General features: G+C 43.5%; 2 protein-coding genes across 3 annotated transcripts; both read right to left on the bottom strand.

Annotated features, from left to right (window-relative positions):
• Window positions 1-1,903: 1,903 nt before the first annotated feature.
• Window positions 1,904-5,933, bottom strand: LOC127783983 (bZIP transcription factor TRAB1-like). Its single transcript, XM_052311150.1, has 4 exons — window positions 4,797-5,933; window positions 4,432-4,503; window positions 3,561-3,590; window positions 1,904-2,522 (listed from the first exon to the last, which is right to left on the bottom strand). Exons 1-4 carry the CDS (start codon window positions 5,745-5,747, stop codon window positions 2,445-2,447), a joined length of 1,131 nt encoding a protein of 376 aa, XP_052167110.1. The 5' UTR covers window positions 5,748-5,933; the 3' UTR covers window positions 1,904-2,444.
• Window positions 5,934-7,317: 1,384 nt separating this feature from the next.
• Window positions 7,318-13,027, bottom strand: LOC127783982 (uncharacterized). Of its 2 annotated transcripts, none has more exons than XM_052311149.1 (8): window positions 12,598-13,027; window positions 11,921-12,002; window positions 11,688-11,813; window positions 10,821-11,606; window positions 10,158-10,509; window positions 9,704-9,785; window positions 9,267-9,495; window positions 7,318-8,340 (listed from the first exon to the last, which is right to left on the bottom strand). In XM_052311149.1, the coding sequence occupies exons 1-7, from the start codon at window positions 12,823-12,825 to the stop codon at window positions 9,289-9,291; spliced, it is 1,863 nt and encodes a 620-aa protein (XP_052167109.1). In that variant the 5' UTR covers window positions 12,826-13,027; the 3' UTR covers window positions 7,318-8,340; window positions 9,267-9,288. The 2 variants fall into 2 exon arrangements, with proteins under 2 accessions (XP_052167109.1, XP_052167108.1); XM_052311148.1 differs by having other exon boundaries at window positions 7,322-8,340; window positions 9,271-9,495; window positions 12,598-13,024.
• Between the last annotated feature and the right edge of the window lie 3,088 nt (window positions 13,028-16,115).

The following is a 16,115-nucleotide window of genomic DNA, read 5'->3' as shown; positions in this document are numbered from 1 at the left end:
TAATGGCAATAGCAGTGCAAGCAATGGGGCCCATACCTCTAGCCCAAAGTCACAGCTCAAAGACACTCACCCCACAGTGGAAGCACCCATATATATGTGGCTTAATTGGATAGAGACATAGGTGAAGGAAACGAAGCCCACAGTGGACGATACCCTACGCGAGGACACGGGTAGCGCACCCAAATTTATTTTCCTCACCTACCCCTCACCCTCAGTACGTCTCCTCCTTCGCCTCGCCTTCTCCTCCCTCTCCTCCCTCGTCGTGCTCTCCTCCCTCTCCTCCCTCGCGGCGGACGCCGGGGACACCGCCGCCGTGCGCCTCGCCTCGCCGTCGACCGCGCCGCTCGCTCCTCCTCCCGCTCGGACTCGGAAGCTGTGGGGGCAGCTGTAATGGACGGCGCGCCGTCGACGGTGGGAGCGGTGGGAGTGGACGAGACGCCGGGGACACCGCCGCCGTGCGCCTCGCCTCGCCGTCGACCGCGCCGCCCGCTCTGCCCGCGCCGACGGTGGGAGCGGCAGGAGTGGACAAGACGGCGCCGACGGGCGGTCGGCGGCAGGAGCGGATGGCTTCTACACCTCCGCGGCACAGGAGGCCATCGTCGCCATAGAGGTCGTTGTGGCGACAGCGACGGCGAAGGATCTGTCTGCCGCCCCTCCCCTCTCCCTCCCCCACTCCCTTGCTTCGACCGCTTCTGCCTCCGGCGACGCGTCTGTCCATCTATCTCGCTGCCGCCGCCATTTTTGTTTCTTGGGAGCTCGCCGGTGACGTGGTATGTGTGTTGGTGGTGTGTTCAGATTTGTTGATTTGTGTTCGATTTTTGTTTCCTTGCCCTCGATTTGTGTTCTTTGATTTGTTGCATTGTTCTGATTTGGTTTTGATTTTGATTTGGGTTGATGTAGCTGGAAGTGTGCTAGGCGCCTCCCTGCTCGTCGGGCACCCCGGTGGCAGCTGCGGTGCCGTCCGATGAGATGGCGAGGCCGCCCTGGATTTTGCTGTGGTGGGAGTGGATTTGGAGGGCGTATCGGGGATTTCGCTGCGAGGGCACGCGTGGGCGAAGCCATGACGCCCACAGCGCGCGCGCCTCCAGTCTTCTCCTCTGCTCGCGACATCGTTTTGACGAAGTCCTGCGTCGCTCAACATGGAGACGAGGTTCCTACTTGAGACACGGGTTCGAGCGCCACGGCAGCAAAAATCCAATGTGCCGTCCCATAGCACCGGTCCAGGTGGAGCACTGTGAAAGGCCTAAAAAGATGTAGTTAGAGAATCCAAAAAAAGTTAGAAGTTAGAAGCTAGGAAACCTATTTTTTTTTTCAGATTCTTAGAAGCTGGCTATTAACCGGTTGCTTTTTGAATCTTAAGCTCATTAAACAGAGCAAAGTCTCCCTCAATTATCAGCCAGTGTAAAGTAACTCCCTCATCGGTTTGTAGAGTGATTTTATCTAACGTGGCAATACAATCAATAGAAAAAAATAAATAAAATCAATAGGCCCACATGTCAGTAATAATTCCCAAATCTCTTCCCGTCTCCCACAATTCCACGATATTCCAAATCTATTTCTCGGCTAGCAAATGAGGTCCTTCCTGGCTGTGTCTGATTGGGTCCATTCCGTGAGTATGACACGTGGGTCCGGTTTGACGATATGAAGAGACGTGGAATCGTCCAACGACGGGGATTTATATTCCCTTTATTGAGACCATGACACACCCAAGAACGGATATGATACAGGCACGCAAAACAAGAAATCTATTAGTACATAATCAATTGAGTTTTAATTATTTTAAATTCGAAAAATGAATTTATTTAGTATTTTAGAGGTCCTTCTATACAGAAAGTTTTTACACAAAACACACCGTTTATAATTTAAAAAACGTGCCAACGGAAAGAGTGCAAGGCCAGCGAGATACAAGTAACAGGCTTATAAGCAATTAGTAGGTCTGCTTATACTTTTTTTTCTTGAGAACTAGGTCTGCTTATACTCCTTTACAGTTTACACGCTAGATATCAGATACACTAGATAACAATAAATACTTCAGGAAGCAGGTACAGATATCAGATATTGCTACATACTACCTAGCTTAGCTAGTCATCAGGCAGGTTGCAGTATGATTCTTGGTCCCCATGACTTGCTTAAATCGACCTCTGAACTCATCCAAGATGTCTGGTCTCTAGGGTGGGACACTAGATAGAAAGACTAGCATGATACAAACCTAGACAACACTATACAAGTTTTCTCAAGGATTACAGGAAGTTGTTCTGACAGCTTCATTCGTCTACACATAATCTACATGTCAGTTTTGGAAGCCTTCTCAGAATCAGCTAGCAGGAAAAATGAAACTAGAAGATTAATCAAGCACAAGTTCGTCCACCATTGGTTTACAACAGATTAAATTATGCACAGTCGCTGATGAAGGTGGGAATTTGCATGCCATCGACCACTCGTCATCACCAGGGACCAGTCAGTGTTCTTCGCAAGCAAAGTCTCTTCCTTCTTCCAAATGGATCCTTTATCATTTCTTCTACCTATAAGCAGTGAAACAAAATTTAAGCAGTTACACAGGTAAAATACGATAAAATACCCGTTCCACACTTTTTTCTGACAAGCAGGTTCGCTGAATACTGAATGAAATGGTATGGTACTGGAAGTTGAATTTTGCAAGAGTCGACGCTCAAAACCCTATGATTTGGATAATAATGCTAATCACTAAGTAATTTTTTCTCCAGTTCTTGGGAGATATTGGCTCGAGAAAAACTGCAAATAACATTGTACCATAATAGTAGTTTTCAGAGAGTACTGAAAATCAGAAAATGTTTTTCATGAAATTTAGCTAACCATATGTAAATATACCAGAAATAAAGAAATTCTGCAGCTACACAACTACTCTGTTCTTAGAAATGAGCACAATCCACACCAAAATAAGGAAAAAGGACTGGATTCCACAAATTACCAAATTAATTTGAGATGGTTTGATTAGAGATAGAAGAATTAATAAAAATTCCATCATATATTATGTCAAAAAAAATCCATCATATAGTGCCATGAAAAACACACGAGATAAAAAGTAGTCTACTAATGAGAAAATTAGAACACGAATAAGCTAGCATGTAAAAATACTTGTGCATACAATGAGAAGCAAGGGTTTTAACTGAAAGCAGCAAATGACCTAGATTTTTCTTCATGTAATGAATACAAGAAGCATAACACCTAAAAATAAATGTTTTGAAACAAAAAGAATGGACAACAATTCAACAAACGAACTGGAAGATAGCATCTGTAGGCAATAACCTGAAAGAGAATGCAAAGTTTACATGTGCGAAATATTTGTGTTGTAACTTGTAAGTATTGAAGCATTTGTCCCACAAATGCACATCCAGCATTCCAACCTCAGACTAAATTATGCGAACAACAGAAAGTGAAATGAAATTAAGCTAAAAACATAGTAAAAAATTAAGCAGACAGCACATAGCGTTATCTTGACATTTATTATAGTTGTAACTGTAAAAACAGAGAAAAGTGTCAAGGGCACACATTTGACATAAACAAACGACGAAAGCAATTACCTCATTTTTCTGCATTTCCATGATATCTGCCTGCAAGATGGAAGAAAAAGAAAATATCAGGACTCTCAAAGGAGTACGCTATGAGCATATCCAAACTTTGAATTCTGTAAACGAGTGCTATTTGCTAGCATTGGTCGGTAGCCTATGGATAAAGCCCTAAAATTTTGTAATAATAGATGGTTGATTGCATGCTTTCCGCATAGACTGGAATAAAAAAAAAGTCTATAAAAATGATAAACTTCAAGTATGATACTTGAGCCCTAATTTACCGACATGTTCACCAATCATTTATAAGAAGTGCAAGCTGGGTAATATGCGTTTTGTGTACGTAGGCAACAGGGCTGTTGGCATCATGTCAGATATGAAAAAAATTTTCTTCCTAGACAAGGAATTGAAACTATTACTGCAGCAACATTGGAAGATTATTCTAAAAGAGAAACTCAATGTTGGATACATTGGGCTTTGTTTCTGAGAAACATATGCATTACTTCGAAAGAGCAAGTCATAGTGAACCCTGTTTGAACCCTCTGATGTCATGAACATGAACAGAGAAGCAAAGCAGCTAATACTGGGGTTTAAGAACTGAAGCTACGAGTTTTAGAACAGCAGTATAAATCCTTCTTAAGGAGACTATACTAAAAGTAGGCCTTGTTCTTTATACTGAAAGGAGACTATACAAATTTTACCTCAGTTTCCGTTAGCACGCTTTTCAAACTGCTAAACGGTGTGTTCCGTGGGAAAACTTTCTATATAGAAGTTATTTTAAAATATCAAATATATCCATTTGTCAAGTTTGTAATAATTAAAACTTAATTAATCATGTGCTAATAGTCCATTCAACATTCTACAACAGAGTTTTTCAGAAAGAAACCTGTTTCCTCTCCAATTCCTTGTTCATCTCCTTGAGTTTCTGAACTTCAGCTTCCAATTCCATTGTGTAAGCCTTTTCCAATAAGGAAATTGTTAGCAAGACAGGAAATTTGATGAAATTATCTGCTTTTAAACAAAATCCATAACAGGGATGAACAAACTAGCCAATAGCTCTGCTCATATAACACAAAGTTTGATTATAGTTGCTAAGATTAGCATGTCATGGGAAACTCCAGTAAACTAAGTTACTGCCAATAGTATTTCTATCATCTTATTTTGAGGTAGGCTCAACAACTTGGCACTCTCACAGAATGGTTCCAATAGCAATAGATGCATAATCAGTACAAAGAATTTAGAGTTTAAGACCTGCTTGCGCGCGCGGGACCTCGCCGCGGACTCCCTGTTCTTGATCATCCTCCTCTGCCTCCTCTCCACCACTTTCTCCACTCCGCCACCGTTCCTTCTCCCCCTCACCAACCCTTCGAAGGAATAAGGCATTGGCTCCGTCGGCGATGACAGGTCGCTGTTCCCCTTATCGCCAGAATCAAACTGGTTCACCGCTGTTTGCATAGCGACGGCGGCGCCAGGCAAGCCCACTGGCACTGCCCTGGGCATCAGGCCATTGCCCAAGGCTGGATCCCCCATGCCGAGCGGCGCAAAGCCCAGCGCCGCCGCGCCGGCATCGTTGGCACCGGGGAAGTTTCCCAAGAAGGCAGTGGTCTTGGGGACCACCGGGACTGGCCGCGGCGGCATTGGCGGGGGAACGGGGGGCGGCGCAGCGGGTGGATTTTCTCGGACCACGCCGGCTCTGACCAAGAACTCCTCCAGGGTCATCTCCCCGAGGGTCGACTGCCGCTGGGGTGGCATATCGCCGCCATCCGCCGCCCCCACCGGCGGTGGCTCGTCGCGCACAAGGTTGCGCCATACCTCGTCCACCGTCTTGGCGCTGAGCGTGCGGGGCAGGGTGAGCGAGCCCTGGCGCTGCAGCGACGTCGGCGGCGCCCCCACGGCCACGCCCACCCCCGCGGCGGAGCCAGAGGCGGAGGCCATGGCCTGGCTCTCCTCCGCGGTCCAGATGCTCCGGAGCAGCTCGTCCATGTTCATGGAGCCGAAGTCCTTCCCGAACCCGCTTCCACCACCGCCGCCGCCGCCGCCACCAGCGAGCGCGCTCTGGAACTCGTCGAACGTCAGCGAATACACCGACCCCTGTCTCGCCAGCGTCGCCCCCTCCGCCGCCGCCCTGCGCTCCGACGAGGAGGACCCGCCGTTCCCGAACTCCATCGCCTCCCTCCTCCCTCCCCACCTATCCGTCAGCATCAAGCAACGCACCACGCCGGCCGCGCACCACAGGAATTCGACGCCCAAAGAAGCTCAGGATCGCCACGAGTCACATGCGTTTCTTGGGAAAAGCACTAGTAGTAGAGAGAGTGGTGGGAGGAGCGAGAGGCTGCCTGCGCCTCGCGAGTGCGATCCGTTGGCGTGGTGGTGCGGACTGCGGATTGCGAGTGATGATGATGCTGCGGCCTGCGGTGCGTGCGTGCGTGCGTGCGCGCGCGGCGTGGCGCAGAGGATCCTCCTGGTGGTGGAGCGCGGAGTGCGGCTGCGTCCGCTGCCTGGTACGTGGCGCGCGAGGGAGGCGGCGACTGCGACCACCCGGCCAATGGGCGCGCGACGCGTGGTGGCGTTGGCTTCCGTCAGTTGCTCGGACGGCGGCTTCCGGACAAAAATATCATCGGAGCCCAGGAGGGATGTGGGGCCCAACAGCCAGCGTCATCTGTTGGGAGCAGGGGGGTAGTTGGTGGCTCATCGTGGGCCGGGTATTGTGCGACATAAATTAAAAAAATTATGGTGTGATCAGAAAAGATGTTAGGGTGGAGTATGTGCTAAACTACACTACACTCGATGCTGTTTCCTCTCAATAGAAAGACGATGATTTCATACACCTTAGCCACCTTTTGGAATCGTGGATTTTCTAAAGAAATTTTACAAAATCAATTCTTATGAAAATCAGGTGAAATTCATGTATTTCAAAGAAGTCATATAAAGACGATATGCTTGGTTGTGCTTGCTGCTATAAAAGGCTACGACAATTGAAAATGGCCGTAGGCGGCAGCGGCAGCTAGCACATCCAATTGATGCCAAAAATTTATTTGTATTGGTTCAGCCAAGCAATCGAGCTGGATATATAAACTTTAATTGAGACCCCTTCAGTATTGCATGTGTAGTACTTCTCACTGACATGTAGACTCGAGGGGACATGTGGGCCCTGTCAGTGAGCAGTACTGCAGATGACATGCATCCTATAAACTTAGGCATATGACATCACCCACTAGATTTAGAATGAGAGTATATTTTTTAAAACCCCAACTATTATTGTTCAGGCTACACAAAACCACATAAACTTTGGTGTTTGTTACTTGATATTCACAAACCGTACTCTTAATCAGTTTGACTTACTATTTATTAAAATAATAGATATTCTACTTAGATAGTTGTAACATTTATATATTTATGCGATGGATAGTAGATCAAAGTAAAAGAAATAGTAAATAACGTGGTTTTCTAAAACTTCGAGGTCACAAAACCTGAGTTAAATGTTGGGTAAAAATCTTTATGATTTTGCAGAAATTGGACCGTAGTCCTTGGGTTATATAAAATTTACTCTTAAAATTAATAACCAAAATTTTGATACTGCAAGGGGTAATTAAGAAGCAAAATTTTAAGATTTGTATGACCATGGTTTCAGCTGAATGCCACTATGCCATGATGAGTGTGATTGGAGAACCAAGTTGTACCAAAAGAAAAGTTTTCATATAACATGTCTAGTCTGTTATATTTACAGATAGGTCCCCTGATAGTTTGATGAGACGCATTGGAGAATTTGGTTAGACGATCACATAATCAAGAAGAAAAGGAGGGCAAGATTGATCCGACGATCACGTAGAGAGGCACGCCAGACAGCGGATTAGGTCACGTCAAAGTATCTTATCCGTGCAGGCAAAAAGGTCCACAGGATATTGTAAAGTATGCCATCTATATTTGTGAACGAGAAAAAGAAAAGAAGATGCTGAAATGTTATGCATAACATTCAGAGTGATCTAAAGAATCCCGGAGTACTTTTATTTTGAAGTTGGAGCAGCGATAGCGATTATTTTTCTAAAAAAAAATTGCGATGGCAATATCATTTATCAACATTCAGTAACGCCTATGTGTTGCAATAGGAATTACAAGAAACAGCTCATTACAGAAATGGGAGAGTTGTTCTGCGAAGAGCTTGTCAAATTGCCATGAAATTCAAACAGAATCTCTATTTTCCTGTATTCCTATATTTTTCTCCAACACATGCTATTGTAACTGTGCATGCAAATGTAGCATACGCTAGCTAAATCTATTGCATTCCACCTGGTTCCCTTTCACAATCCAGTAGAGTTTTCCAGCATGAATCACAGTAAGGCACTGTATTCCCTCTGACTGAAACATTCCCTTCTTATCTATCCGTTGGAATTGTGGTGCAAATGATACATATCTGCTTTGTTTTCATCGCACACAAACTCATAGCATCTAGAATGTTGGTAATGGGTAATGAATGATAGAGGAGGACCTTATCAATTATCATTGTGCTAAGATATCAATCAGGCACATGGGATGTATGCAGAAGAATTTCACCTTTCCTTCGTGGCACCATTTTCTCTTGTCCCCCCATGGCAGAATCGAAACTAACACAAAGCAGAACTGTAGAAATCTATATCATGATAATGCATGGTCCCCCATTGTTGCAGCAGCATCTTGTCAAAATTCAAGGGGGGATAATTTCCATCTGCTGGATCATCTTTATTCTGTAAATCTCTGAACTTCACTAAGTCAACACGAGCATGTTGATAACACGAAGAATTACTTTAAGTCCTGTTCCCTGAACATGACAAAAGTTTTGATGTACAAACATAAGCATGCATGGAATATTTGGTTCACTGAAATGTTGCCTAATTATTGAGCCGATATGGAAGTTGTGGGGCATCAACAGTAAAAGGGTAAACATGTGGTATCAGACAGCCACAGATTACAGGAAATATATTAGTACGCATGCTAATAATTGACCCCTTTTTGTTATCATAATATTGTCGATTTTCCTCAAAACATTACAAGGTAAACAGTAGCAAACTGTTCACGTCTTCAGCATACTAACAAGAATTCTATCAATGTTAATTAGAAGACAGATGTGTATGATTACTTATTTAAGAAGGACCTAAATAAATTTGAGGCAATTTAGTAGGATAATGCTGACTGTACAACCTAAGCTGGTACCCCTCCACTAAAGGTCAATCCGCTAGTTGCATCGAAGAATTTTATGAATACAGGTATACCTTTAGGATCTACGTAATCTGAATAATTGGTTTGAAACATGGAATATGTCATAGAGCATAACATAATTCTGAAAAGTTATTTGAGTGAATGGTATGCAGTTACAAAAAAAAGTATCTACATCAAGGTAGGTGAAATAAACTAAAATAATATGCACGCATCATCGGTGCTCTAAAATAAATGTAATTGTTCCCCTCGATGATACTCAGAAGAGGGTACTGGGGAATTTATTCTTTACATAATTCTCCCAGTTGCAACTGTTAGATCTCAATAATGATACTGCTGTAATGTTAACAGTTAGATCCTGTAGGAGGTAATAGTATTATCAAGCGTTGGACCAGTGTTAAATGAACTATCTAAACAATTTTGGTGTACTGTGAAAAAAATCCTAACAGGTATAATGTTATTAAAACAGGAAACACTGGAGAATTCATCAAAAAACATTTAAAGTATCACAGGAGTCAGAATGTAACTTACTCACTTCTTAAACTACATGACACTAGAAGGCATGGCAAGTGAAGCAGCCACTCAGAGAGCTGATCTGGCCGTTCTTGTTAAGGTGTGATGTCCTTTTAGCCTTCCCGGAAGATTGCTCATCCTGGTTTGCTGCTGCAGTTTCACGCATTACCTGTGCTCTTCTTTGTGCAGACCTGAGGGTGTTCCAAATCTTGTCCAGTGAAGATGATCTCTTTTTCTCGATTTTCATCTGACATAACAAAAGCATGCGTATAGTGTAAGGTCAAATGTACATCAGTGGAAAAGAATCCAGTGATTTACATGAGCGTTAATTTAACTTTTGAGAATTTTGGTCGTGTATACAGTATATAGGCTCTTTACAACAACATAAATAAGTCCGATAAAACAGACCTATAAATCTGTTAGAAGTAAAGAAGTAAAGAAAAGAGCACACATACCACTAACTTTTGGATTGCTGCCTCAGCCTTGGCTTTTTGGAGGTGTTCCCAAGCAGTAATTTTTTCTTGCTCTCGCTCAACCCTTTTAACATTGCATGGAGTGATTAGCATTTCATGGCTTGATGGTGTAAATTTAAGTTGCAAGTTTTTGGAAAATATTAAAAGCATTGGATAACTTGCGTACTATAACAGATAAGAAAGACATGCAGCATTCTTTCCCTAAATTAATCTTTCAAGTCTTATAGTAGTAATTTAGTGGTTCAACGTAACAAAGTTATGTCTGAAGAAAATACTACTCAAACTCATCTGAAGGACCAAAACAATTGGTGGTCTCTTACTTTGATATGGATTTTGCTTCTGTTAGTAATTTAGTGGTTCAACATAATAAAGTTATGTCCGAAGAAAATGCTACTCAAACTCATCTGAAGGACCAAAACAATTGGTGGTCTCTTACTTTGATATGGATTTTGCTTCTGTTAATTCCCAGGAAGAAGACTTAGACTCCACTGTCTTTTTCTTCACATCTATAACATTTGTTGAGTTCTTGCTAGATGCTCGTGTAACATGTTTCTTGGACCACCTGGTAAGAGTCACTCGATCGTCCATGTGCACATCCCTGATAACATCAGAGAAACAATTCTCCTTTTCTCTGACTTGGTGTGTCGTAAGCAAATGGATAAATGGAGTACTGACACTGGGCGAAGATGACCGACTTAGATTTGGGCTTGTTTGAGTTGCCGCATCCTTCCGCAAAATTATAGGGGTGATAATGGAGGCTGAATCTTCTGTGATTCCAACCTGTTCATCTGAATCAGAAACCAAACAAGAAGGTACAAACATAAGACTGACTTGATCTGTTGTGTACAGAATAAGACTAACTTTCTATGATGTTATGTTGACGATCCAAGGATAAAACCAGCTATCAAAACACTAATTGACAAAAAAAACATCATTTACAGTGGCAAGGCCATGAGAAACTCCACAGTATTGAGATGCTTTGGCAAATAGAGAGGATACCTCAAAACACCAGGCTGCCTTCAGAACAATTATGGATCAACTCAAAACTGAAAGGCAGGCAGAAAAGGAATGAATTGCAAACGAGAATAATTTATAATACCTTGTACAGACGCTTGGGTGCTAGGCAATGAAGGTGATGACTCAATTGCAGTATCCAGTCGTCGACGAACTCTGTTATATTGAGTAGCATGAGACCCACCATTTGCCAGACAAGACTTGCCTCCAGTGCCAATGCTGGCCTCCTCACCAGCTGTTCTGCTCATATACCTCCCAATGTTATCTTTCTCTCCACAATAATGTTCTGGTATCAGTACTCCAGCCAAGAAAGGCGAGTTTGCTGTCAAATGTCCAACTCTCCCATTGTCAAGCAATGACACAGATGAGTATTGTCCACCAAATTTTCCAGGAGGCCCTAATGGACCACTTTTGGACTTTGGTCGCCGAGCAGGAGCAAATGAAGTCTTCTCGAGCACATCACTCGAATTCGGACTGAAGATCCATCTCTCTGCATCCTCCCATTTGGAGGGCAATGTCCTCCCATTGCTGAAGGGAAATGCCATGCTGCTGCCTGGGTACCTCCTGTTACCTTTGGAAGCAAGCGGTACTCTCTCAGAGCTCCACCCCTTTTGGTAACCAAATACTGATGAACGATGCCGCTGATAGTTTGGTGTCCTGGGACTAGGAAAAACGTCTGATCTGATGAATGATGATGACACAAGACCCTTGTTCATCAAACCCACACCCCCAACCACAAAGCCCGGAGAAAGAGGGGCTCCATTGAACCCGGGGCTGCCGCTGCCAAAGTCCAGAGAGGCTGGCCGTTGCTTCAACCCCTTCCTACCCTGCAAAAGAACAGCTTCTGACCGGCGCCGCTGGTACAGGCATTCTGTCGAGCACCACACAAGCATACAAAATGAACAACCGGGTACCATCTAATTTTTTCCATGCAAAGTTTCAGAATTCGTACCTCCGGTGGCACGGTCTGCCGGACTCTTGGTTGGTTCTTGCAGCTGTGCCCAGTCCCCTTCCACCACCCCACACAACACCTCGTCCCCCTCCTCCTCGTCGTGTGGCTCGGCGAATGCTGCAGAGGCTTCAGCGAGAACAGAACTCCTTTTAAGGGCTGTAAAGTTGCGCTCCAACCGAGCAAGAACACTGGCAAGAATACAAACTGTGAGCTGTGAACAGCATTGTGCTCACCATTGGAGGATGGAGTGGCCACCCCATCTGTCTCCAGATCTGTGTCCGGGTCGCCATCAGCACGCACGAACCCAGCCAAAGGCTGCAACCAACCATCAGCTTAGCCTCACTGATCATAAAAGCTAGTACCTACTAATTCTCAAACAGAGAACAAAGGTGAAGAGAATCCAACAGGCAACAGAGCCCCCATTTTCTCATGTCAAGGAAAAAAGCACCCTCCTTTCTCCTCTTGCTAAGGATCCAAGATGGTGACGATGATGCATTGATTCCTAATGTCTTAAAAAGGTCTGGGCCCTCCTGCTTTGTCTCAATTGCTAGAATTACCAACTAGGCATTTCGCTAGTTATTTATAAAGATTTTGCAGTTTGCTTAGCATGGTGTTTCTTGATTATACTATCGCATCTAAACGCGTTGTTGCGAACTTGCTGTCACCTGAGAAAAGCTATCTGCTACTGAGATCTGCGTGGCACATTGGCAAGTGGCAACAACCACCCTGTAAAGTTAAATCTTTTCCTTAACTGAGGTGAATAGCATCTCAAAATTAACAATCTTTTTCTTCCTCATGGCGCAAATTGCAGAGTTTGGTGCCCAAGAAAAAGAAAGAAATCGCCCATGACTAATGCTAAAGGAAATCAACAAAAAAAAGTAGTACTAGCGATGCAGGGAGCAAGACGAACCGAGTCACAGCCGAAGGAGCCGCAGCCGCTGCTCCCGCCGCCGCCAGTGGAGCTCGCCGAGCAGCCATCGTCGGCCTCCTCTCCCCACCGCCGCCTCCGCCGCCGCTGCCGCTGCATTGGCCTCCCCGAAGCTGACACCGCCGCCACCTCCTCCTCTAGCTCCTCCTCCACGACGCCCCGAAACCCCAACGGGGTGTCACCACCACCAACACACCGCATTCTCTCCATATAACTTCTACCCGCCACCACTCACGCCGGCGAGCTCTTTTAACAGCAAAGCACAAGTACAATCAAAGCGGCGGGTTTGGAGGCGTGATGAGGAGTACGCTGGCGTTTAATAGAAGTGGCCGAGGGGATCGCAACGTGGCGGCATGGAAGGGTGATGGACCGATGGCAAGTACAGCATCTCGAGGAGAGGAGGGAGTCTGTCTGACGCGAGCCAGTCACCGAGCTCCGCAGCCCAGCTGCTCATCATCAACGTGAGCGGCGCTGCAGTAGCAGGACTACTAGCTGACGTGGCGTCTCCGGATAACTCCGATCGTTTTGGTCGGCGCTTCCCGTCCTGTTCATCTGATCTGATACTGAAGCCTGCATCAGTTAAACCAAAACACTGGTCATTTCAATCAGTTAATCACCATGCCTAAGCTAGTTCAAGAGGCTATTACTATTAGCAAGAGTCATATGAACTAGAAGCTGAGTTAATTAAACAAGATCATCACTGTGCTGGCGGCAAGACGACGAACGAATGCCATGCGGTGGATTCAACCATTCAGGTTTGGATTGGTCCCATCGTCCGGCGCCTCCCCGGGCCAGCTGCAGCTGGAACGACAGCAACCCGTCACTGCAGCCTGCCGAGATCAATTCATTCTGCATATGTTTGGCTGGCAGATCAAGAATGCCGTGACGGGGGTGCACGCTGACGGTAAAACGCTGAAGTTTTTCACGGGATTCGGCGGCCGGGCCGGCAGGTCGAACTGTCGAAGCGTGTGGTTACAGTTAGATTTGTTAGCGGCAACCGACAGCCAGCTATGATGCTGCATTGCCACAAGCATAGAATGGTTACGGTTCATTGAACTTGATCATGCCATGATGAAATTAAACTTGGATATGAGATCAGTATTATATCATGGGCATCTGTCGTTGGTTGGAGCATCAAGGGAGGACCGTTCCTACCGGGCAATTATACAGAAGCAGGTTCACATGGGAATAAGTAAATAACAACGACAAAAGGTGGTAGCAACTGCAGGATTTCAGGTGATCCTACACACTGTATCAGTAGGATGCTCGGCAATCAGCAGGCTTTGCGAAATCAAGGTCCTGAAAGCACATAGTGTGGGTCGTTAGATCAAAAGAACTGGTTATCAAGATCACAGAGAAGAGAAATGGGGATACAGGAACTTCCCGCGGGTCGAAATCATCTCGTATGCTTACATCTAAATCGTCTAACTTTATCCAATTGGACGAGAACCACCTGACAGCAAGGCTCGGACGTATTATTGCCGCAAAGTCCGGGGGCTTGTTTATGTGGATGAAGCTAGATATTAGTTCAGTCAGATTCAAATATAGGCTAGCATCATTATATTTTCTCTCATATAATAACATACATGTTTTCTCAATATATTATTCAAATATATTAAAATGACAACATAATTTTAAATTTTGCAATAACTTTATGAAACTACTAATAGGCAATATTCATATTGTACTTTATATACATGTTAGTTATTAATTATTTTTAACATCAATTTTTAATTATTTTTAAATTACATATATTCCTATATAGACTCTAGACTCGTCTTTTAATGTTTCTTTTTTTTAATTCTGATTTTTTTGTAAATTGTATTTCTATATAGACTCTATACTCTTCTTTCAATATTATTTATTTTTATTTCTGAATTTTTATTATTTCTAATTGTATTTCTATGTGGACTCTAAACTCATCTTTCAATATTCATAATATTTAATTTCGAATTTCAGTTACTTCTAAATTGCATTCCTATATTGACTTTATAAACTCTTCTTCCTATGTTTTTCTTAATCTCGAATTTTAGTTATTTGTAAATTGTATTTTTATACGGACTCTAAACTCTACTTTTAATTTTATTATGTTTATTCTGAATTTTAGTTAGTTTTAAATTCCTATATAAACTCTATACTCTACTTCTAATATTCTTTATTTTTTAATTCCGAATTTCTATTTCTTTCTTAATTGTATTTCTATATAGACTCTATACTCTACTTCTAATATTCCTTATTTTTTAATTCTGATTTTCTATTCTTTTCTTAATTGTATTTCTATATGGACTCTATACTCTACTTCTAATATTCCTTATTTTTAATTCCGAATTTCAGTTATTTCCTAATTGTATATCTATATGGATTATATACTCTACTTCTAATATTCCTTATTTTTAATTCCGAATTTCAGTTATTTCCTAATTGTATTTCTATATGGACTCTAGTCTCCTGTTCTAATATTCCTTATTTTTTAATTCTGAATTTCAGTTATTTCCTAATTGTATTTCTATATGGACTCTAGTCTCCTCTTCTAATATTCCTTATTTTTAATTCCGAATTTCAACTATTTCTAAATTGTATTTCTATATGGACTCTAGTCTCCTCTTCTAATATTCCTTATTTTTTAATTCCGAATTTCAACTATTTCTAAATTGTATTTCTATATGGACACTACTTTTTCTTTTTCTCCGATTAATGTGAGAATTTCTAGGCCATGAGAGCGAACGTGGAGGCTCCTTTTTCTATTCCTTTAATAATATAATAGATTGGATGTTTGACAAAAAAGAAACTATGTAGGATCGAAACACAAGAACTAAGCCAACTAGAGGGGGGGTGAATGGTTGGTATACCAAAAAACGGAAAACTTTTAACGGAAATAAAAGTTACCCTCGAATTCGACGGAGATCGCGGTCTGACCGAAGTGTATGCGCCGGTCTGACTGCCTAATGAACGTCGGTCTGACCACCTGATGAATGTCGGTCTGACCGATGTAGATCGATCGGTCGAACCGCCGAGATGCCTGCCACGCCTGTCGCCACTGCCGGTCTGACCACTGTGCTCCCGCCGGTCTGACCGCTGCTTGCCATCGGTAGATCGCCGGTTAGACCGCCGAAACCCGGTAAAACACAAATCGAAGAACTCTTAAAGTAGATGACGACTTTATTGATTCTCGTGTTTACAAAGTGCACTAACAGCACTCCTTACAAAAATTTCGACTAAACTCGAAACCTAACTCAAAACTCACTCAATTGCTCTGTAAAGCGATACCGGGAAGCCTCACGCTCCCCCTCTATTTATACCCGAGGTAGGCAGCCTAAAGCCACGAACCAAACTCATACTATGAGTCCTAAACACCTTAGGAAATCCTCTAGTACAAGAAACAAACTTTGCATAACCAATCATACCAAATTTGGGCTCCTTCAAAATTCGACTCCGCATCCCATACGCACACAATACCTCCATCGTATGCCATATGGAATCTCCATCAACCACGTGCATCA

Source organism: Oryza glaberrima, chromosome 9 (genome assembly GCF_000147395.1).
Source record: "Oryza glaberrima chromosome 9, OglaRS2, whole genome shotgun sequence".
NCBI classification, from domain to species: domain Eukaryota; kingdom Viridiplantae; phylum Streptophyta; class Magnoliopsida; order Poales; family Poaceae; genus Oryza; species Oryza glaberrima.
This window is presented reverse-complemented; position numbering and strand designations above follow the sequence as displayed.

Bases quoted from the DNA above. Each gene is read 5' to 3' on its own strand.
- LOC127783983 (XM_052311150.1), bottom strand. From the start codon at position 5,747: ATGCTGACGGATAGGTGGGGAGGGAGGAGGGAGGCGATGGAGTTCGGG. The intron at 4,504-4,796 runs GTCTTAAACTCT...TTATTGGAAAAG, and splicing joins GGTCCCGCGCGCGCAAGCAG to GCTTACACAATGGAATTGGA. The intron at 3,591-4,431 runs GTTTCTTTCTGA...TCCATCTTGCAG, and splicing joins AGGAATTGGAGAGGAAACAG to GCAGATATCATGGAAATGCA.
- LOC127783982 (XM_052311149.1), bottom strand. From the start codon at position 12,825: ATGGAGAGAATGCGGTGTGTTGGTGGTGGTGACACCCCGTTGGGGTTT. The intron at 12,003-12,597 runs GTTCGTCTTGCT...GGTTGGTTGCAG, and splicing joins GCTCCTTCGGCTGTGACTCG to CCTTTGGCTGGGTTCGTGCG. The intron at 11,607-11,687 runs GTACGAATTCTG...GGTGCTCGACAG, and splicing joins GGCAGACCGTGCCACCGGAG to AATGCCTGTACCAGCGGCGC.